The sequence below is a fragment of the Micropterus salmoides genome, unplaced genomic scaffold, assembly GCF_014851395.1.
Source record: "Micropterus salmoides isolate LMB-PRFRI ecotype aquatic unplaced genomic scaffold, ASM1485139v1 Ms_hic_scaffold_20, whole genome shotgun sequence".
NCBI classification, from domain to species: domain Eukaryota; kingdom Metazoa; phylum Chordata; class Actinopteri; order Centrarchiformes; family Centrarchidae; genus Micropterus; species Micropterus salmoides.
Genome location: NW_024041151.1, coordinates 32165243 through 32182489, shown reverse-complemented (window position 1 = coordinate 32182489; position 17247 = coordinate 32165243). Strand labels below are relative to the sequence as shown.

The window sequence follows — 17247 nt, the reverse complement described above, 5'->3', positions numbered from 1 at the left end:
TAGTCTTTCAAAATGAACTTGTACATTTGGTTAACTTATCCAACACTCACTGAGTGCTTTTGATGTCATCATAGTATGCAAACATCAAAAACACTGAACAGCTTGACACTAGTACTTCCTCAGTCAAATTAGCCAATGTTCCAATACTCTTGTTATAAAAATAGAGATTTGACTGGTGTTGAATGATGTAAAGCAACTTTTTGCATTGGTTGCACTGGTCTGCCTACATTTTTCATTTAGGTGCACTGCCACAAATTTAGTTGCACCCAAATTTTTCACAGCACTTAAGCGTCATAACAGCATATTCTAACCTTCTGTAATGACATACACACAGGGACACCTGCAGGTAAAAAGTTGTCTTTAGGCTTTTTAAAACACTGCACAAACAAAAATGTCCAAAACCTTATTATTATAAAACAAAACTTAAAAGGTGCTTGACAAATTGAAAATTCCAAAAACTCAAATGACTCAAAAGTGTGTGCTGCTCTCAGACACTTAAAAAATCCTCTCCAGATGGCCCAAGTCCCAAAAATACTACACATTAAGGCTACCAAGCTGACCAAGAACTGTGATTGGTCGGCTCGGTAGCTATAGGTACCGGATCTGTGCCACCTGCCCGATCTGTACGATATGTACATTTTACGTTATAGAAAACATGTAGATGTGTTTTTTTTTACAAAGCTATACAGAACTCAGTATAACAAATGATGATCTATGAGTCTAGAGGTAGGGTCTACTGCTGCAATTGTTATGCTACTGTATGTTTACTCACCTTCTAAAATAAATGGAAATCCTGCCCTGCAGTTAACACATGGTACCTGCCACCTATTTCCAGGAAAAATGCCTAAAATAACATACCCAAAATAAATCAGTAATAACTGCTCAACCATTAGGCCTAGATGCAGATATATCTGGTCTCCTTTGAAAGGTCAGAAGCTAAGGAATAGAAATCAACTGTAAATTAAACTATTTATTTTTCTATTTCTAGAGTAAATGGAGAGGAAAATATGATATTTTCATCCTCACCTGGTATAAAATCTATATTTTAATAGCAATATCAACATCAAAACCATCATCCAACTCATTATAATGCAACTGAATATCTTCTAATACACCTAGAATACACATGTAACTGTAAATTTGATGAAAAGAAACTAATATACAACAGTTATTACACAATTTTTCAAAAATATACCAGGCGAATATCCATGTTTTGGCCATATTCACTATTTAAATGTTCACTTTTATTGTGAGTTTTCTTCAAAACACTTTCTCTCCATACAACCACGTTCCAAATAACAAAGCTTCCAAAACATTGAAATATTGATAAAGACAGTGAATAGTGATCAATATTCCTGTGACCAAAAGTACTCCCGTGCTTTACAGGAGCACAAGTTGAGAACGATCGGTAAAGTGGATATCTGTGTAGCTCCTACGGGTTGGCCAGTAGAGGCCGATAAAGACCGCCTCCCCCCAAACAACTCTTCTCTCCTTCAATTTGATGAGAAAAATGAAACGTCACCAAGATGGCGACCAGCGACGAAGGGCTCTATTGACACAAACAGCCGCTGTTTTTGTACTGAATACAGCCAAAACAGCGAAAGTAAGCGAAAATCGATCCCCGTCAGGTACCACTTGGTTAATGGTGCACATGAAGTCAACATTCTGTCACCACAGCCCCAAACAATCACATCACTTTACTCATCAGTACTGCTATCAGTGAATGCATCAAATCTGCTATCAGTCTATCGTAATGTCTACTGGAAATTATGTAATGAGATTGTACATATTTAAATATGTAGTAATATATTTATTTATTTTAAATGAAAAAAAATCATATTTTCAGATGTTTTCCTATTTAGTTCATCTGTAATATTTCTACCACAAAACAGGCCAACTTTTATATATTTGTGAAAGAGCCGTGTTCTTGTAGACTGTTGAAACAGTTCCTTTCATTATTTCCATTTCCTTCTACGGACCTTTTGAAATTACAACACGTGTGGTACAGATCGGGCAGCTGGTGCGCATGCGACCAAGCACTGATTGGGCATGCTTTGAAGCTATAAATAGTATATTACTGGATGAAGCCACCCTGCGCATTTGAATGGAAAGCAGTGAAGCCAGTTTTGGACCAATAAAATACTACTACAGGGCTACTTCCTGTTGGTACCAGTGTCTACTGTGCATGATCACACAGCATGAGTGTGCTGGCAATTCAACTTTTCAGATAAACAGCTCTGGCAAACACTTGATTCAAGTCTTCTGCAGAAGGAACTCACTGGGACACACACACATCAGAGTATCATCTGAGTGTCTCATGCAGCTTTTATCCTAATCTCACCAGGGGAACATGATGTCTTTGAATGTTTCCTTGGGGATACTCAATCTACAGGTGCTGGTCATATTATTAGAATATCATCAAAAAGTTTATTTATTTCAGTAATTCCATTCAAAAAGTGAAACTTGGATATTATATTCATTCATTACACACAGACTGATATATTTCAAATGTTTATTTCATTTAATTGTGATGATTAAAACTGACAACTAATGAAAATCCCAAATTCAGTATCTCCGAAAATTAGAATATTACTGAAGACCAATACAAAAAAAGGATTTTTAGAAATGTTGGCCAACTGAAAAGTATGAACATGAAAAGTATGAGCATGTACAGCCCTCAATACTTAGTTGGGGCTCGTTTTGCCTGAATTACTGCAGTAATGCGGCGTGGCATGGAGTCGATCAGTCTGTGGCACTGCTCAGGTGTTATGAGAGCCCAGATTGCTCTGATAGTGGCCTTCAGCTCTTCTGCATTGTTGGGTCTGGCGTATCGCATCTTCCTCTTCACAATACCCCATAGATTTTCTATAGGGTTAAGGTCAGGCCAGTTTGCTGGCCAATTAAGAACAGGGATACCATGGTCCTTAAACCAGGTACTGGTAGCTTTGGCACTGTGTGCAGGTGCCAAGTCCTGTTGGAAAATGAAATCTGCATCTCCATAAAGTTGGTCAGCAGCAGGAAGCATGAAGTGCTCTAACCTCAGAAAACACAGTGGACCAACAGCAGCAGATGACATGGCACCCCAAACCATCACGGACTGTGGAAACTTTACACTGGACTTCAAGCAACGTGGATTCTGTGCCGATCAGTCTGTGTGGAATGAATGTATTATATAAGTTTCACTTTTTGAATGGAATTACTGAAATAAATCAACTTTTTGATGATATTCTAATTATATGACCAGCACCTGTAGATCTATCGTGAGAGAATCATGTCCGGGTACATGTTGTAAAACACTTAAAAGTCCTGACCCCCTGGACACATCATAAAGCATCACACACATTTACTTCCCACTGACCCCGTCCCAGAGAGACCGGAGGCCCCAGTGAGTAACATTAATTACATGACTGTTTGGAGATCATACTCATTGAATTCCCATTACAAGAGCAACAGCAGAAACCCCGTAATTCTGGTAGCTGCAAAGCTGTACGATGATGCGCCAACAAAAAGTCTCTTGGCTCTGTGTGTTTGTCTGACTTGGATCATCATCTGCCAAACACCAACGCAGCGTCACTGATGGCCAAATAGTTTTTTTTTTAGATTCACAGAGTTTAATCTAAGCAATACGGTTACATCTCTTTTAAGACAGGATGTCACAGGGTTTTGATGTCATTTTTTAACCAACATGGACAGTGGTGGTAAACGGTGGTGATAAATTGGTGGTCTAATTAGAGAGCAACACAGACTTCCAAGAGTGAGTTTTGAGGAACACACACACACAAGGCCTTTCTCATTTCTCAGTTTGTTCCATAGGTTTGTGCCTCCTCGCTCCTCCGCTCACTTCTTGTGTGGGAGGGACTAAGACGCGAGGAGAAAGGAGGTGAGGAAACAGGCATTTAACGAAATGAGATGTCCTTGCCTCGGAGCCGCCATTTAAAGCGACATCAATTAAATACGACCTGTTGCACAGCTATCTTATCGGAATACTCGTGTACGTAAAAATCATTTACCCGCTCCTCAAAAACTCATTATTTTGTCAGATTTAGAGACCTCACCCGCATTGTGATTTCCTTATTGGGTTGTGTTGTATGCATCTTATCTTTAACGACTTACTGTGATGATTAGAGGCTGCTGTCAGTCATTTAAACATTTCCATGCGTGCAGTAAAGTCACAGCAAATATCATGGGACACACAAAAAACATTAGATCCTGACGATCCATTAATTTATGTTGTTGTGGCTTGTGCGTATTTGCGTCTCTCTAAATTCGGTAACACTTCACCCTGTTTCACCCAGCCGCTATTCACTGTTGATTTTTATGATCCTGCTGCCCATCCACACATCACATTTAACAATAACAACATCAGCTCAATATGTGCTCAACACCAGAGCCCCCCAGGGCTGTGTGCTCAGCCCCCTCCTGTTCACACTGCTACTGCTCAATGTCAGTAAAACTAAGGAGCTGATCATTGATTTTAGGAAGAAGGAGATAAAGACATACACTCCTGTCTACATCAGTGGAGCTGAGGTGGAGCAGGTCAACAGTTTCAGGTTCCTGGGAATCAGCATCACAGAGAACCTGTCATGGTCGTCTCACATCTCCACGCTGGTGAAGAAAGCTCAGAAACCACTGTATATCTTGAGGAAGCTTAAGAAGGCTAAATTCCCACGCCAAGTTCTTGTCAGCTTTTACAGAGGAGCAATAGAAAGCAGACTGACTGGAAACATCACAAACTGGCATGGGATGTGCACGGCCCAGGACCGGAGGGCTCTGCTCAGAAGATCATTGGTACCTTCCGAGCATCAATGATATCGGTGAGGTGAGGTGTCTGCAGAGCCCAAAGGATACTAAAGGACAGTACCCACCCAGCCACAGCCTGTTCACCCTGCTGCCTTCTGGGAAGAGATATAGAAGTTTCTGCTGCTGCACCACCAGACTGCAGAGCAGCGTTTTACCCCAAGCTGTCAGCCTCTGAAACTCTAATTCATCCTCAGCACTGCTCCACTGATGATAGTTTATTTCTGTTGGCCATTTTTATAATTGATTCTGTATTAATCTATATTGTCTGCTTTGTAGCAGAAGGGAGTTACAAAACTTAATTTCACTCTATAACCTGTTATATTGTGAGAATAAAATGTAGCTACCTATCAGTGATTTCAAAGTGAAATGACATCAGGAATGCAGTTTTAACAGCGCTTTATGAGGCGCTACACAAATGATGAAGGGAAGCGCATTTGATCATTTGAAATAACTAACACAATTTATGAACACAAAAGAACACTGTAGAGTCCTGCTCCGGCCATGGGTTGGTTGTATAGTCCAGCTGCATGTCACGCGTCTTTTAAACGTCGACGAAAACACTTCCGCAAAGGATACACCAGTGTATCCTCGCTTATAGCTCCTCCAGCAAGCCTTCTCATTACTCAATCTTCGAGGTGCATTTAGGGAATTGAGATGTCCTATATGGCGCGCTGAGACAGATTTCTGGGTCACAGGCGGAGGCCAAATTAGGGAAATGAGAGACCCACAGACAGAGCTGCGGCTGACAGTAATTGTCCTGCGAAATGTTAGTTGCACCAGTGCGCACTCTGTAGCCCTGTTGGAAAGGCTTTGGTATGCTTGAAACAAAGTACTGGAAGCTCTGGAACCACTTTTCTGACTATGGGATTGGGTGGGTCTGCATAATGCTCACTTTCACGCAGTGATGGGCCAGGTGTGCAAAGCTACGGAAAGGTGAACATCACAAGTGCTTAACCTCCATCTGAATGAGTGTGTTATCGCCATTTGCACGATTTGTCACCTTGAGGCTTAAGACATGCATAAGACAGAGTTGGAGAGAGATTGGGAGGGAGTTAGAAGAAAGCTATGAGAGCAGGCTTTTCAGCCCACCTTTGACTGAGGCTATGTAGAACAGGCAGAAAGACCTTACCTCCCAGACATGTGGAATGACCAATGAAGACTTAGTCGCAGTTTACAAATTGTAGCTGTAAAAATATCAGCTGTACCTTAATAGCACCTCCTATATGCCAATTTTGTTCAGAAAGACGTCATTATCAGTGTATAAGAGTAAGAAAACAAGTGTGTTGTGGGTATAAAGTGTATCTGTTCGTGGAACATCCAATGCTGGCGCTGCAGACTGGAGGTCAGATCTGGCCTCATGTGCCATCTGTGCCATCATTCGCTGTCTAGCTCCTTGGGGTCTGAGGATGGACTTTCTCTGGCTGGCAGGAGGTCGTAGTGACAGGGGATGTGGCTGTTTTTTGGTAGATCGTACGGATCTTGACAAAACTGTCCATGGCCATTGCCGTCTCCATTTGGCTGGATGGTGCTTACAGTAGGCTCTGAAATCAAAGACAGGTGAGTTAGCAGTTACAGGGAGAAAAAAGTCCAACATTTTGGAAAATGAGAGAAGATCACTGATTAATTTCATCTCTCTGTCCAGTACAGAGATAGGTCAAGGATATGTTTAGTCTGACTAACTACAATGATTGCAAGGGAGAAACTGCTAGCCAAGCTCTGTCACAAATCAACCCTCCTGATGTTTCTGCATTTATTGATTTTTGTGGCCACTTGGTAGCAGAAGACATAATTAACATAACTGCTAAAATTGCTATGGCACCTGTAAATGCTCTGTATTTGTATAGGTCATTTCGACCACTCAAAGCACTTTTACACCACATTCACACACTGAGCCTAAGTGCTCAAACAGGAACTACACACACATTCGTACCCCAGTGGAACAGCCACCAAGGAACATTCGGGTTCTTCGGGGTATCTTGCCCAAGGACACTTCGTCATACAGCCTGGAGGAGCTGGGGATTGAACCCCGATCTTCCAATAAACAGGCAACCCACTCTATCTCCTGAGCCACAGCCGCCTCCTTCAAACTTCACTACAAATACCGGCTTTGTTGCAGAAACACGCATTACCTATAACAGAAATACAGTGATTGGAAAAGGAAGGGTTTTTAGATAAAAGAGAAGCAGACCACGATGCACCCAGCCCAATCAACCGACCAGGCACCATGGCGGGTGCTGTGATCACTCAGAGGAGAGGAAAGAGAGCCAGGAAAGGAGCCATCTTGGCTCAGCTTGGACTTAAGGCTGCTCCTAAAGGTCCCATCTGGACAAAATGAGAGTCAGGTTGTACAGGCAATGGTAATCAGAGGCTGTTGTGCCTACATCTTTACAGAGACCTGTCCCATAAGTGCAATATTCACTCTCCTTTTAGCTCTGTGTCTGGTCTCTACCAACTCATGAGAAAAATATCTGGTTCTTTAGCTGCCAAATGCTCCACTATATTCACCAGTTAGTAACTCATTTTGTCAGTCTGCTGTAGGGCTGTGTGATATGACGACATATATGGTTTGATGATAGAAAAACATCTATTGTTTACAATTATGCTGCCATTGTTTATTTTGTTGTGTCGCAAATTCCACACTTTACTGTAATATTCCCGCGAGGGGACGGTGCTTTGCATCGCAGTGAAGTAAGTTTTAAGTTGGTGATACAACTGACATATAATATCCAACTTAATAAACTTAAACTTTGATGTTCCAACAAAAAGGAAAATTTTTGTTTAATTTGGCAATATAGTCTTAAAAATTATAGGAAGGCCCTCCATAATGCCAGAGCAGCGTACTACTCGTCATTAATAGAGGAAAATAGGAACAACTCCGGGTTTCTTTTCAGCACTGTAGCCAGGCTGACAGAGAGTCACAGCTCTATTGAGCCAAGTATTCCCATAGCTCTGAGTAGTTACGACTTCATGAGCCTCTTTAATGATAAAATTCTAACTATTAGAAACAAAATTCAACTGGCACCAACTTTTCTCTAAACTCAGGAACCCTAGAAACAGCTGTAGAACCAGATATATGTTTAGACTGTTTTGCTTCCCTCAATCTTCCCTCAATACCAACTAACTTCAATAATTTCTTCATCTAAACCATCAACCTGCCTCTTAGACCCCATCCCGACTAGGTTGCTTAAAGAAGTTTTACCCTTAGTCAGCACTTCTATACTAGATATGATCAGTCTATCTTTATCAACAGGCTATGTACCACAGTACTTTAAAGTAGCTGTAATTAAACCTCTTCTGAAAAAGGGTTAAACTTTCATTGTTATGCAGATGATACTCAGTTATATCTATCGATCAAACCAGATGAAACTCATCAGTTAGCTTAACTTCAAATGTGCCTTCAGGATGTTAAAACCTGGATGACCTGTAATTTTCTAATGTTAAACTCGTCGTTTAAGTCTGACATTAAGCAAATTTCAAGGACCGCCTTTTTTCACCTACGTAATATTGCGAAAATCAGGAACATCCTGTCTAAAAATGATGCAGAAAAACTAGTCCATGCATTTGTTACTTCTAGGCTGGATTACTCCAATTCCTTATTATCAGGCTGCTCGAAAAAGTCCATTAGGACTCTTCAGCTGATCCAGAATGCTGCAGCACGTGTTCTGACAGGAACCAGGAAAAGAGATCATATTTCTCCCATCTTAGCTTCTCTGCATTGGCTTCCAGTAAAATCCAGAATAGAATTTAAAATCATTCTTCTTACCTACAAAGCTCTTAATGGTCAGGCACCATCTTATCTTAAAGAGCTCATAGTACCTTACTACCCCACCAGAGGACTGCGCTCCCAGAATGCAGGGTTACTTGTGGTTCCTAGAGTCTCCAGAAGTAGAATGGGAGCCAGAGCGTTCCTCCAGACCTCTACTGTGGAACCACCATCTCCACATTTAAGAGTAGGCTTAAGACTTTCCTCTTTGATAAAGCTTATAGTTAGGGCTGGCTCAGGTGAGTCCTGAACCATCCCTTAGTTATGCTGCTATACGCCTAGACTGCCGGGGGATTTCCCATGATGCACTGAGCTCCTCTCTCCTCCACTTTCTCTCCCTCTGTGTGCAACCTCATCCCATTATTGCATGTTACTAACACAACTTCTCCCCTTTCCGGTAGTCTTGTGTTTTCTCGTCCCTCGCAGGTGTTTCTGGCTCTGGAGCTGTGGAGTCTGGATCTGTGGATGCGAGTCACCTGCTGCCCCCGTGTTCCTGCTGGACACCCTCTGCTCCAACTATTGTTGCTAGTCTTATTGTTATTATTGTTATTATAATCATTAACATTACGATGGTTACCATTAACACTATTATAAATATCTGTACCATTTTTCATTTAGTCTATAGCAACATCACCTTTACTGTCTGTACCTCTGTGTGTATATTATGTAGGCTGCCTCCCTCCCCTCTCTCTCCTTCAATCCCTCTCTTTTTCTCTGTTCCTCTCTTGCCCTCTTCCTCTCTGTTCCTCTCTCTCTCTCTCTCTCTCTCTCTCCCCCTCTCTCTCCTTCACCCCCAGCCGGTCGAGGCAGATGGCCGCCCACCCTGAGCCATGGTTCTGCTCGAGGTTTCTGCCTCTTAAAAGGAAGTTTTTCCTTGCCTCTGTCGCCTAGTGCTTGCTCTTGGTGGGAAGTGTTGTTTGGCGCTATATAAATAAAACTGAATTAAATTGAATTGAATATTAACTTCACCGCGGTACATTCTTCCACACATATGCGTGGCAGGGAAGAAATTAGCTTTCAAAATAAACAAACAGAGGAGAGTAAAGTTTACTCAGAACTGGGGAATACTTAAAGGAGGACTCAGACTATGCTAGCAAAAACGAGGTGCTCAAATCTAAGAGAGAAATCAACACTTTCCCAGCAATTCCAGCCATGATTTGTGTGTCAGGTAACATTTAATGACTTTCCAGACATCCAGTTTACTTTGTAGTTCAACAAGACATGCTGTTGTTGTGATGTTAGCTATCGCAGCAGGAGAGTTGTATCGCTGTCTGGAGCTGCTGGGCTGCTCTGGGGCCATCTTGTTCTCTGATGTTAGCTTTCCAGCAGCAAGTAGCGTCAGTTTGCTAATCCACAATTTAGCTCACATTAGTTACATCACTTGCTGTGTCGTATTTGTCATGGTATTGGATTCCTCCAGAATCACATACATCACCTTTATGATGGAGAGAAATATGAGTTACTGTTGGAAATTCCAACAGTATAATATTTAATTGAAATGGGATATGAAATGACCTATATCGGAATATGAGATTTTAGTCATATCGCACAGCCCTAGTCTGCTGTATGGTGCTGGGTAGGGAGTGTACAGTGGGGTTTTTATGTGAGTAAATCAATGTCAATCTCATTGTAAATGCACAGACTATGAGTCACAAATATATGTCCAATTTGTAAACACAAAACACAATCTATATATAGATCCAAAACCCACAAACTCTTGATCCACACATAAAACTAAAACAAATAAATACAAAATCCACCAACAAATCTTCAGATCCACAAATCAGAGACAGAATTTGAATAAATGCAAAATGATTTGTCTGTGCATGACGGACATATTCTCTTTGTAGATTGTTTTGCATTTGTTTTCAGAATTTTGACACTGTTTCGCTGTTTTACAAAGTACCATTTTCTACAAATGCACTCTTCACAATTTGCAAACAAACACAGTCCAACTTATTTTTTCAAACCACAGTTTCAAGACATGCACACAAAGTCTGTGAAATGCTCAGCATTCAAATGTCAAATCTGTGTTTGCAGATCACAATGTATTTGCGGGTCGCTCTTTATATTTGTCTACAGATCATTTTGACACTGGTTTACTTTGGAGAATGTGAATATGATCCACAAGTGTAGTCAGCCAGTCAGGGGTGTTGCTTATATGTGATGTCATGTCCCTTCAATTAGTCTTTTATAATTAGAGGTGATACGTGAGGCTTTGTAATACACTTAAATATTTATGTAATATGCTATATCATTTGCTCTGTCAATACTCGTACGTAATACTAGTACGTCAGATCTGTACTTATGTACAACACTTATTTAAATACTTGACCAGTTTTTTTTGGTTCTCAGGGTTTTTGGTTCACTGGGTTTTTTTTTTGGTTCTCTGCAGAATCCTCTCAACACAAATATAGTACAGACACCTTTCAGCTCTTATTTTTAAAGGCTTAATGACGGGATGTGATGTCACATAGAAGCAATACCCCTGATTGGCTGACTACACTTGTGAATCGTAGTCACACACTCAGTGTTAAAGTGATAATTTTCTGGGGGATTGACTTTATGACAAAAAGAACTAGAAAAGGTAAAAACAAGAAATTGTGGTTTAAGGAGCAGTTTTGACCAAAACTGAATGACACAGACGCGGCACAAAGCAGACTTCATAAAGGGATTGTCAGGTTTAAGCTGTGTCGTATCTCTACTTGAATATATTGGTAACTAACTTGCTAGCGAACACGATTCAGTGTGTAAATAAGACACCTCTGGAGCTATGGGTTTCTGTTTGACTGCTAGTTTGGAGCTAGCATGTTTCTCCCAGCTCCTGATCCAGCTAGGCCAGTGCTGACATATTTACTGGTCCCCCATTTCATGTGGCAATGAAACTAGCTCACTATAGATTTCTTTTCCTAATATTTCATTTTTCATAATATGACTATAATAGAAATTTGTCAAGTGTCACAGATTGTGCAATTACATTTACAGTGTAGTGCCCACTGCTAATTTCAGTGCACTATATATTTAATACCACTGAAGCATACTTCTCTATAAAGCTGTCACAATGACAAATAACCAATCTAAGCGTAAGATCCTCACCAACTTCATAGACATTCCGGTTGTTGGTCGAGCCACTGTTGCTGATCTCAGCGTATGGTGAATCTCGTCTGGCAGGTGACTTCATTTCCACGTAGCCACACTCTGTGTTTTTGGCTGTCAGCAGGGGAGGGTCTTTTATTGTGGCATATGGGTTTTCAGAGCTGTTGAGGGAACAGGAGCTGGAATGATAAAGCGTGCCCTTCACCAGATCTGGATGACATGGACAGAGAAGACTAGTGAATAACAGCATTAAAATTGAGCAGTTTAGCGTATATTCACATAATTCCAGGACCTACCTCGTAAAGATTTCCCAGTGTGTCTCCTGTCATCGCCGTAGGCTCCTGAATTTTGAAAATGAGAAGGGTCAGTGAATGGTGGAATAAATACATATGACTATTATAGCAAGAATAACCTGGAATTTAATAAAGAATTTTCATCATATCACCATAAATTAAGAACTGGGGTTACAATATAGCAACAATGTTTTTATCCACACCAATTAAAATACAAATTGAACCAATTTGCCAAGTTGATATTGCTTGTATGTAAGATACCAGTATTTCCTCCCATGATTTTTTTGTGCATGCAGTGGAGAGAAATCTATAAGCATTCTGAAATGCTGTCACTCTGAGTTAGAAACTCTCCAACTTTGGCAGTGTACCCAGGATAAAAGAGATGATGATAAACTTGTTAATATTCCAGTGTAACTTCTGTCTAAATTTGTTTCTCTCTGTCTCTCTACAATAAATTAACAAATCTCTGTTTGTTTCCTATTGTACTTATCTAAACACTACAGAATCCCTGGAAAGCAAGTAAGAAAAAATATTCTGGTGATCCATTTTCTAAGTCTGATCTAAATTGTTTTCTCTCCTGTGTTTATGACTTAAGAACAGGTGAAAATATGTTTTGCCAGGATAATCTGTGTTAGTTTCTTAAATGCACTGAACTCCTCTCTACTCCTCTCCATCTGTATTTTTATCCCCTAATGAATGTTACTAACTCACCAAACTCACCATTTTGAATTTTATGGTAATTTTTGCTGATTTACATAATTTATAACTCCTCCTAGGGAATTAGTCCGATCAACTTCAAATTTTCGCTGTGCAGTCTAAACCCATTGATGATTAAACGTTGTACAAACAATAATTACCAGTCGACCAGCATGCCCATGGTGTGGTGTTGAAATAAGATGATTCACCATGAAACAGGAAGTTGTTGTAACTTCACTGTACATGCTCACATCTGCACCAAATTTGACATGTAAGATGATAAGAGTCCACCTGCCAACATTCACTCAAAGTCATAGCGCCACCTGCTGGCAACAGGAAATGTCACGTTTTACGCTATAATCCTAGCAGGTTGGCCATATCAGCTTCAAAACTGTTGCAGAAAGCGGTGTATCCGTGCTTGATAACAGTCCTGCCCCGAGGGATGTAAGCTCTGTGTCACACTCATCAGGCAATTTAAATACAATTTTCACGATTTGTTCTATACAAGATGTACTGGGACATAACGTATAGTTACTGGGTGTTCTCTGGTGCCATATAGGGGACACAGGAAGTGAGGTTGAAGTTGTTCAGAACTGCGTCAGCAGAGTTGCGTCATCTAGCGCAGTACACGTGCGAGGGCCCGCCCATTTTGTATTGCAACTCAGTTCTGTTTTACTCTCTACAATGTGCAGTTTCTGTGTTTGCAGCATGTTTTTCCTGCCATGTGTCTCGTACTTTCTCGATTTGCTTGTGGTGTTATGTGGTGTGGTGTTGTGGTGTCATTAAATCCTAAATGCACATATGTCATAGGGGTGAGATCATTTTTGTTATTATTTTCCATTTGCATGTGTTTTCTTAATTGCAGCTCTCTCTCAGTGTCTGTAGTATCCACAAGTTTGAGTTTTGAATCTGGTGCGTCACTTTTACTTTAGTTTTACACAGAACTTGTACTGCTCTGTGCACCAATATTTAAGTTAAGTTTAAATCCCATCTGCACTGGGATGAACTACAGTATAATTTATTCAATGTCTCACCCAGTTCATTGAAGCAGTCCCCTTGTTTCCAGTCTGCAGGCAGTGTGCCATTGTGATCAGCTAGAGGCTCCCTTTTTCTCTGATCCACATTCTTCAAATTCACAAACAGTTGGTTGCCCTTGGCCTGCAAAGGGAAAAATATCAGTTATTCATTAATAGACATTTTATACTGCCCTTCTATAGAGCCTCAAAAATTCCACTTTCATACCTTTCCATATGGACCATTGTTAACATGTGAGGGGCTGATGCATTGGGCCAGAGTATGGTAGCTGGGGTTGGAGAAGTAGTTGCTCGGGTGGGCCTCGCAGGTTGGTGGGTGAGCATCTGAAAAATGACAAAACTCTTACCAGGATGCACTACATGTGTCAGTTCATCAGTGCTTTCAAAGTATGAGACCCCCAAACCCCATGGTTTCAGTTCCAGTGGGGCTCCAGTGCACGGTGGTACATATAAAATGCATTTCTTTCTTTGTATTTATATTCTGTTTTGCAATATTTAGGACACAAGAGGTAGGGCTTATCTAAATAACAACAGGAAATACCAAACAAAACCCTAAAAACCAGAACCCCTACAGTAACTGTGTTTAAAGTCTTCCATTTACTTTGTGTCCACCGTCTTTATTACTGAATATAAGACTATTCGGTGTGGTCGTATTTATGTTCTTTCATTCACTATGATAGAGAGCACAGGTCACAGGGAGATGTTTGATGTGTGTTACTGAAAGAGAGAAGATAACAGCCCTTTTTCCACTTCTCTTCACTATAAACAATCTATCAAAACCAGAAGCTTGTAGGAAAACACTCAAACAGACCATGTTGACCAGTTCTTGTGGTTCCCACAGGGTATCTCTTGTAGCATGACTACTTTGATCTAATACAATTTATGAGAATGAATACAAAATTATGAATTTTAATATTCAGAATATTAATTCATAAAGCTCTTGTTTCGCGGGGCAAATTCACCCAGAGTCTCCGGACCTCTTTAGCGTTTTAATAATTATACAATTATTCACTAGTGATCAGTTAGTTAATAATCGCTCAATTATCTTAAATCAGTCAGTCAGACTCATATCGAAGGGGGTAAATTCTCGTGGCAGGGCTTTAGGTTAGTTAGGCAACATACACACAATTCCTTTGATTACAGTGAAATTTATTAACTAATTAAGGTGAATATAAAAATACAGTCAAATATACATCAAAGAAATAAACAATGGCTAAACAATGAGAATGTGGGGTTCTAATGTGAGGAGGATTTGACTCATACGGCGGAAGAGAACTAATGAAAGTAGTCAGATGATACTAACTCGATTAAATTTGTCTAGGAGTTTAAGGACTAAAGATAATGGATTAACAGACTATTGGACATCACTGACAACAGTGGGTTGCTGGTAACGTTAGGCGGTTTCACGCTGGCGGAGTTCCGTGTGTTCTCGGTTAGGACAGCTTAAAGCCGTCGGCCAGTCGCTTTCTCTGCCAGGGAATTGCTGGAGGACCGTCTTTTGTCGGCTTATTGAAGAAACTGCAGTGGGGGCCTTTCCAACCCTGGCTCGGGTCAGAGGTTTGGTCGTCCTTTGTTACTGCTGGCGGGACCACATGACAGGGTCCAACCTCAGTGGGAGCAGTGTAATTTAGCTCGTAGAATAAAGCTTAAAAAGAACTTGGTCGTTCTTGAATTAAACTAGTGTAACTTAACGGTCTGATAACTTTTAACAAAACAAAAATAAAATAAAAAGCAAGTAAAGTTGCTGGGAACGAGGGAAAGCTGACGTTGCGGCGCTTCACGTGTGTGGCTGGAAAACGAACAAAAGCCTTCGCTGCGTGGGCAAACTTCTTAGGGCGTTGCCGGGAGGGGAAGCACGCTGGGCGTGTGCCGAAGTGCAGTTGAAGAGAACAGAAACAAGCGAGCGAGACAGCGTGTGTCGCTGCTTTTGTCTGTTGGGGTGTGGTTCCCAGAGGGCAGTCCTTTGTTCACCTGAGGGAGGGCTTGTTTCCGGTTTCCCAAGAGACCGTCTTTCTTTCGACATATTAAAAGTTAATCAAAAATCTATTTGCGCGTATTGTAATCAAATATCTTCCCACAATCAAACCTTAATTGTCAAACGGTTGCACCGTTCTTAGTTTTAGGCACTTGAAAAAAGGAAAACAATTGTCAGTAGTTACACCTTAAAAGGTTAGCATTTCATAGGAATCACATCAGATGAGAGGAACTTAACTAGCTTTCTGGATATATTGGCTGTTACACGTTCTTAGAGTAAATAGGCAAGATACACGAATGGCATTAGATTATGGACAGGTAAATACAGAGTGACATTTATACATTAAACAGCATTTCAGACGATGGCCTGTAATACTTATTTTGTCCACTTCGGGGAGCTCGGGTTACGTGACGATAGCTTTGATTAACCCTAAAACAACCTTCTGCTCAGGAGCTGGGGAATTTAGTTATTTAACCTTAAATTCAAGCTGGAAAATGAATCGAGTATAGGATGACATTTCTTTATCATATCATTTCTAAAGGAAGTGTCAGAAAGTGTTGGGAAAAAAGCATTGGTTACAACATGAAAAGAATAAAGGACAGGGATCCTTGCTGAAAATTAAAACACTGCAAAATTAACTTATTTAGATTCTTTTCAACAACAAATAACATCAACATGGTAACATAACTACTCAAATGGAGTGGAGAGACCTAGTCAAGTATGCATGTTAATATGCAATAATCTTCATGACAGAGTAGAGGCTACTCGCAATAATTGATACCCCCCCAGCACTCGTTACTCACACTGCCATTTAGAGAGAGCAGGAGAGAGAGAGGGAGAGAAAGAGAGAGAGAGAGAGCATTGCTCACAGCTTCAGGGCTTGTCTGTGACTTCTGAATTGCACAATTGTAATCAGTACATTTAAATATAAATGTTGTCTGTTATTGTCTAAGTATTAACACAAACGGTTAACAGTCGCCCCATAGTAGTGAGAAAATATCATGACCTCTGACAGTAACACTGACACCTGACGCTCTGTGTCTTGCTGTCTCTGTCCCCCTCGCTGTGAGACACTACTGATTTACTGTCTCCAGGATGCTTCATTCCCTCTGAAGCGGATGTGATCTGCACTTTATCAGAGCTGCTGAAGCGAACATTTGTGAGGAATTGTGGTGATATTGCTGTCTGATCACAAGTGTTTTCAGTCTCTGTGTCTGTCAGACGGTCTAAAGGGGGTAGCCTCTGGGGTGGACTGGTAATCTGGGATAAGCTACCGGCCGACGAACCTTTAGGACCGGTTGGGCTCACAGCAGGCGCTTGAAGGAGTAAAGGAGAGCTGTGGCCACTGAAAAACAGCTTGCACCAAGAAATGTTAATTAACAAATAAAATGCTGTGAGAAAGGTTTATTTGCACTATAAGAAAACCTGCTATGTAACATAAATATCCATCCATCCAACTGCTTATCCTGCGTACAGGGTCGTAGGGGGCTGGACCCAATCCCAGCTGACATCGGGTGAAAGGCGGGGTACACCCTGGACAGGCGCAATATAAATATTTTGAATATAAATATATTTTTAAAAAGAAACTTA

The 17247-nt window shown here is 40.8% G+C and overlaps 1 protein-coding gene across 1 annotated transcript in view; it reads right to left on the bottom strand.

The window, feature by feature from the left end:
- Window positions 1-4823: 4823 nt before the first annotated feature.
- The window catches only part of megf10 (multiple EGF-like-domains 10), a 108685-nt gene continuing 96261 nt past the window's right edge, over window positions 4824-17247 (bottom strand). The window contains exons 21-25 of the mRNA XM_038733535.1: window positions 13891-14006; window positions 13683-13806; window positions 11956-12000; window positions 11660-11869; window positions 4824-6341 (exon numbers count right to left, since the gene is read on the bottom strand). Of these exons, the coding sequence (XP_038589463.1) occupies window positions 6175-6341; window positions 11660-11869; window positions 11956-12000; window positions 13683-13806; window positions 13891-14006 (662 nt within the window). The 3' untranslated portion in view covers window positions 4824-6174. The remainder of the gene's footprint in view (window positions 6342-11659; window positions 11870-11955; window positions 12001-13682; window positions 13807-13890; window positions 14007-17247) is intronic.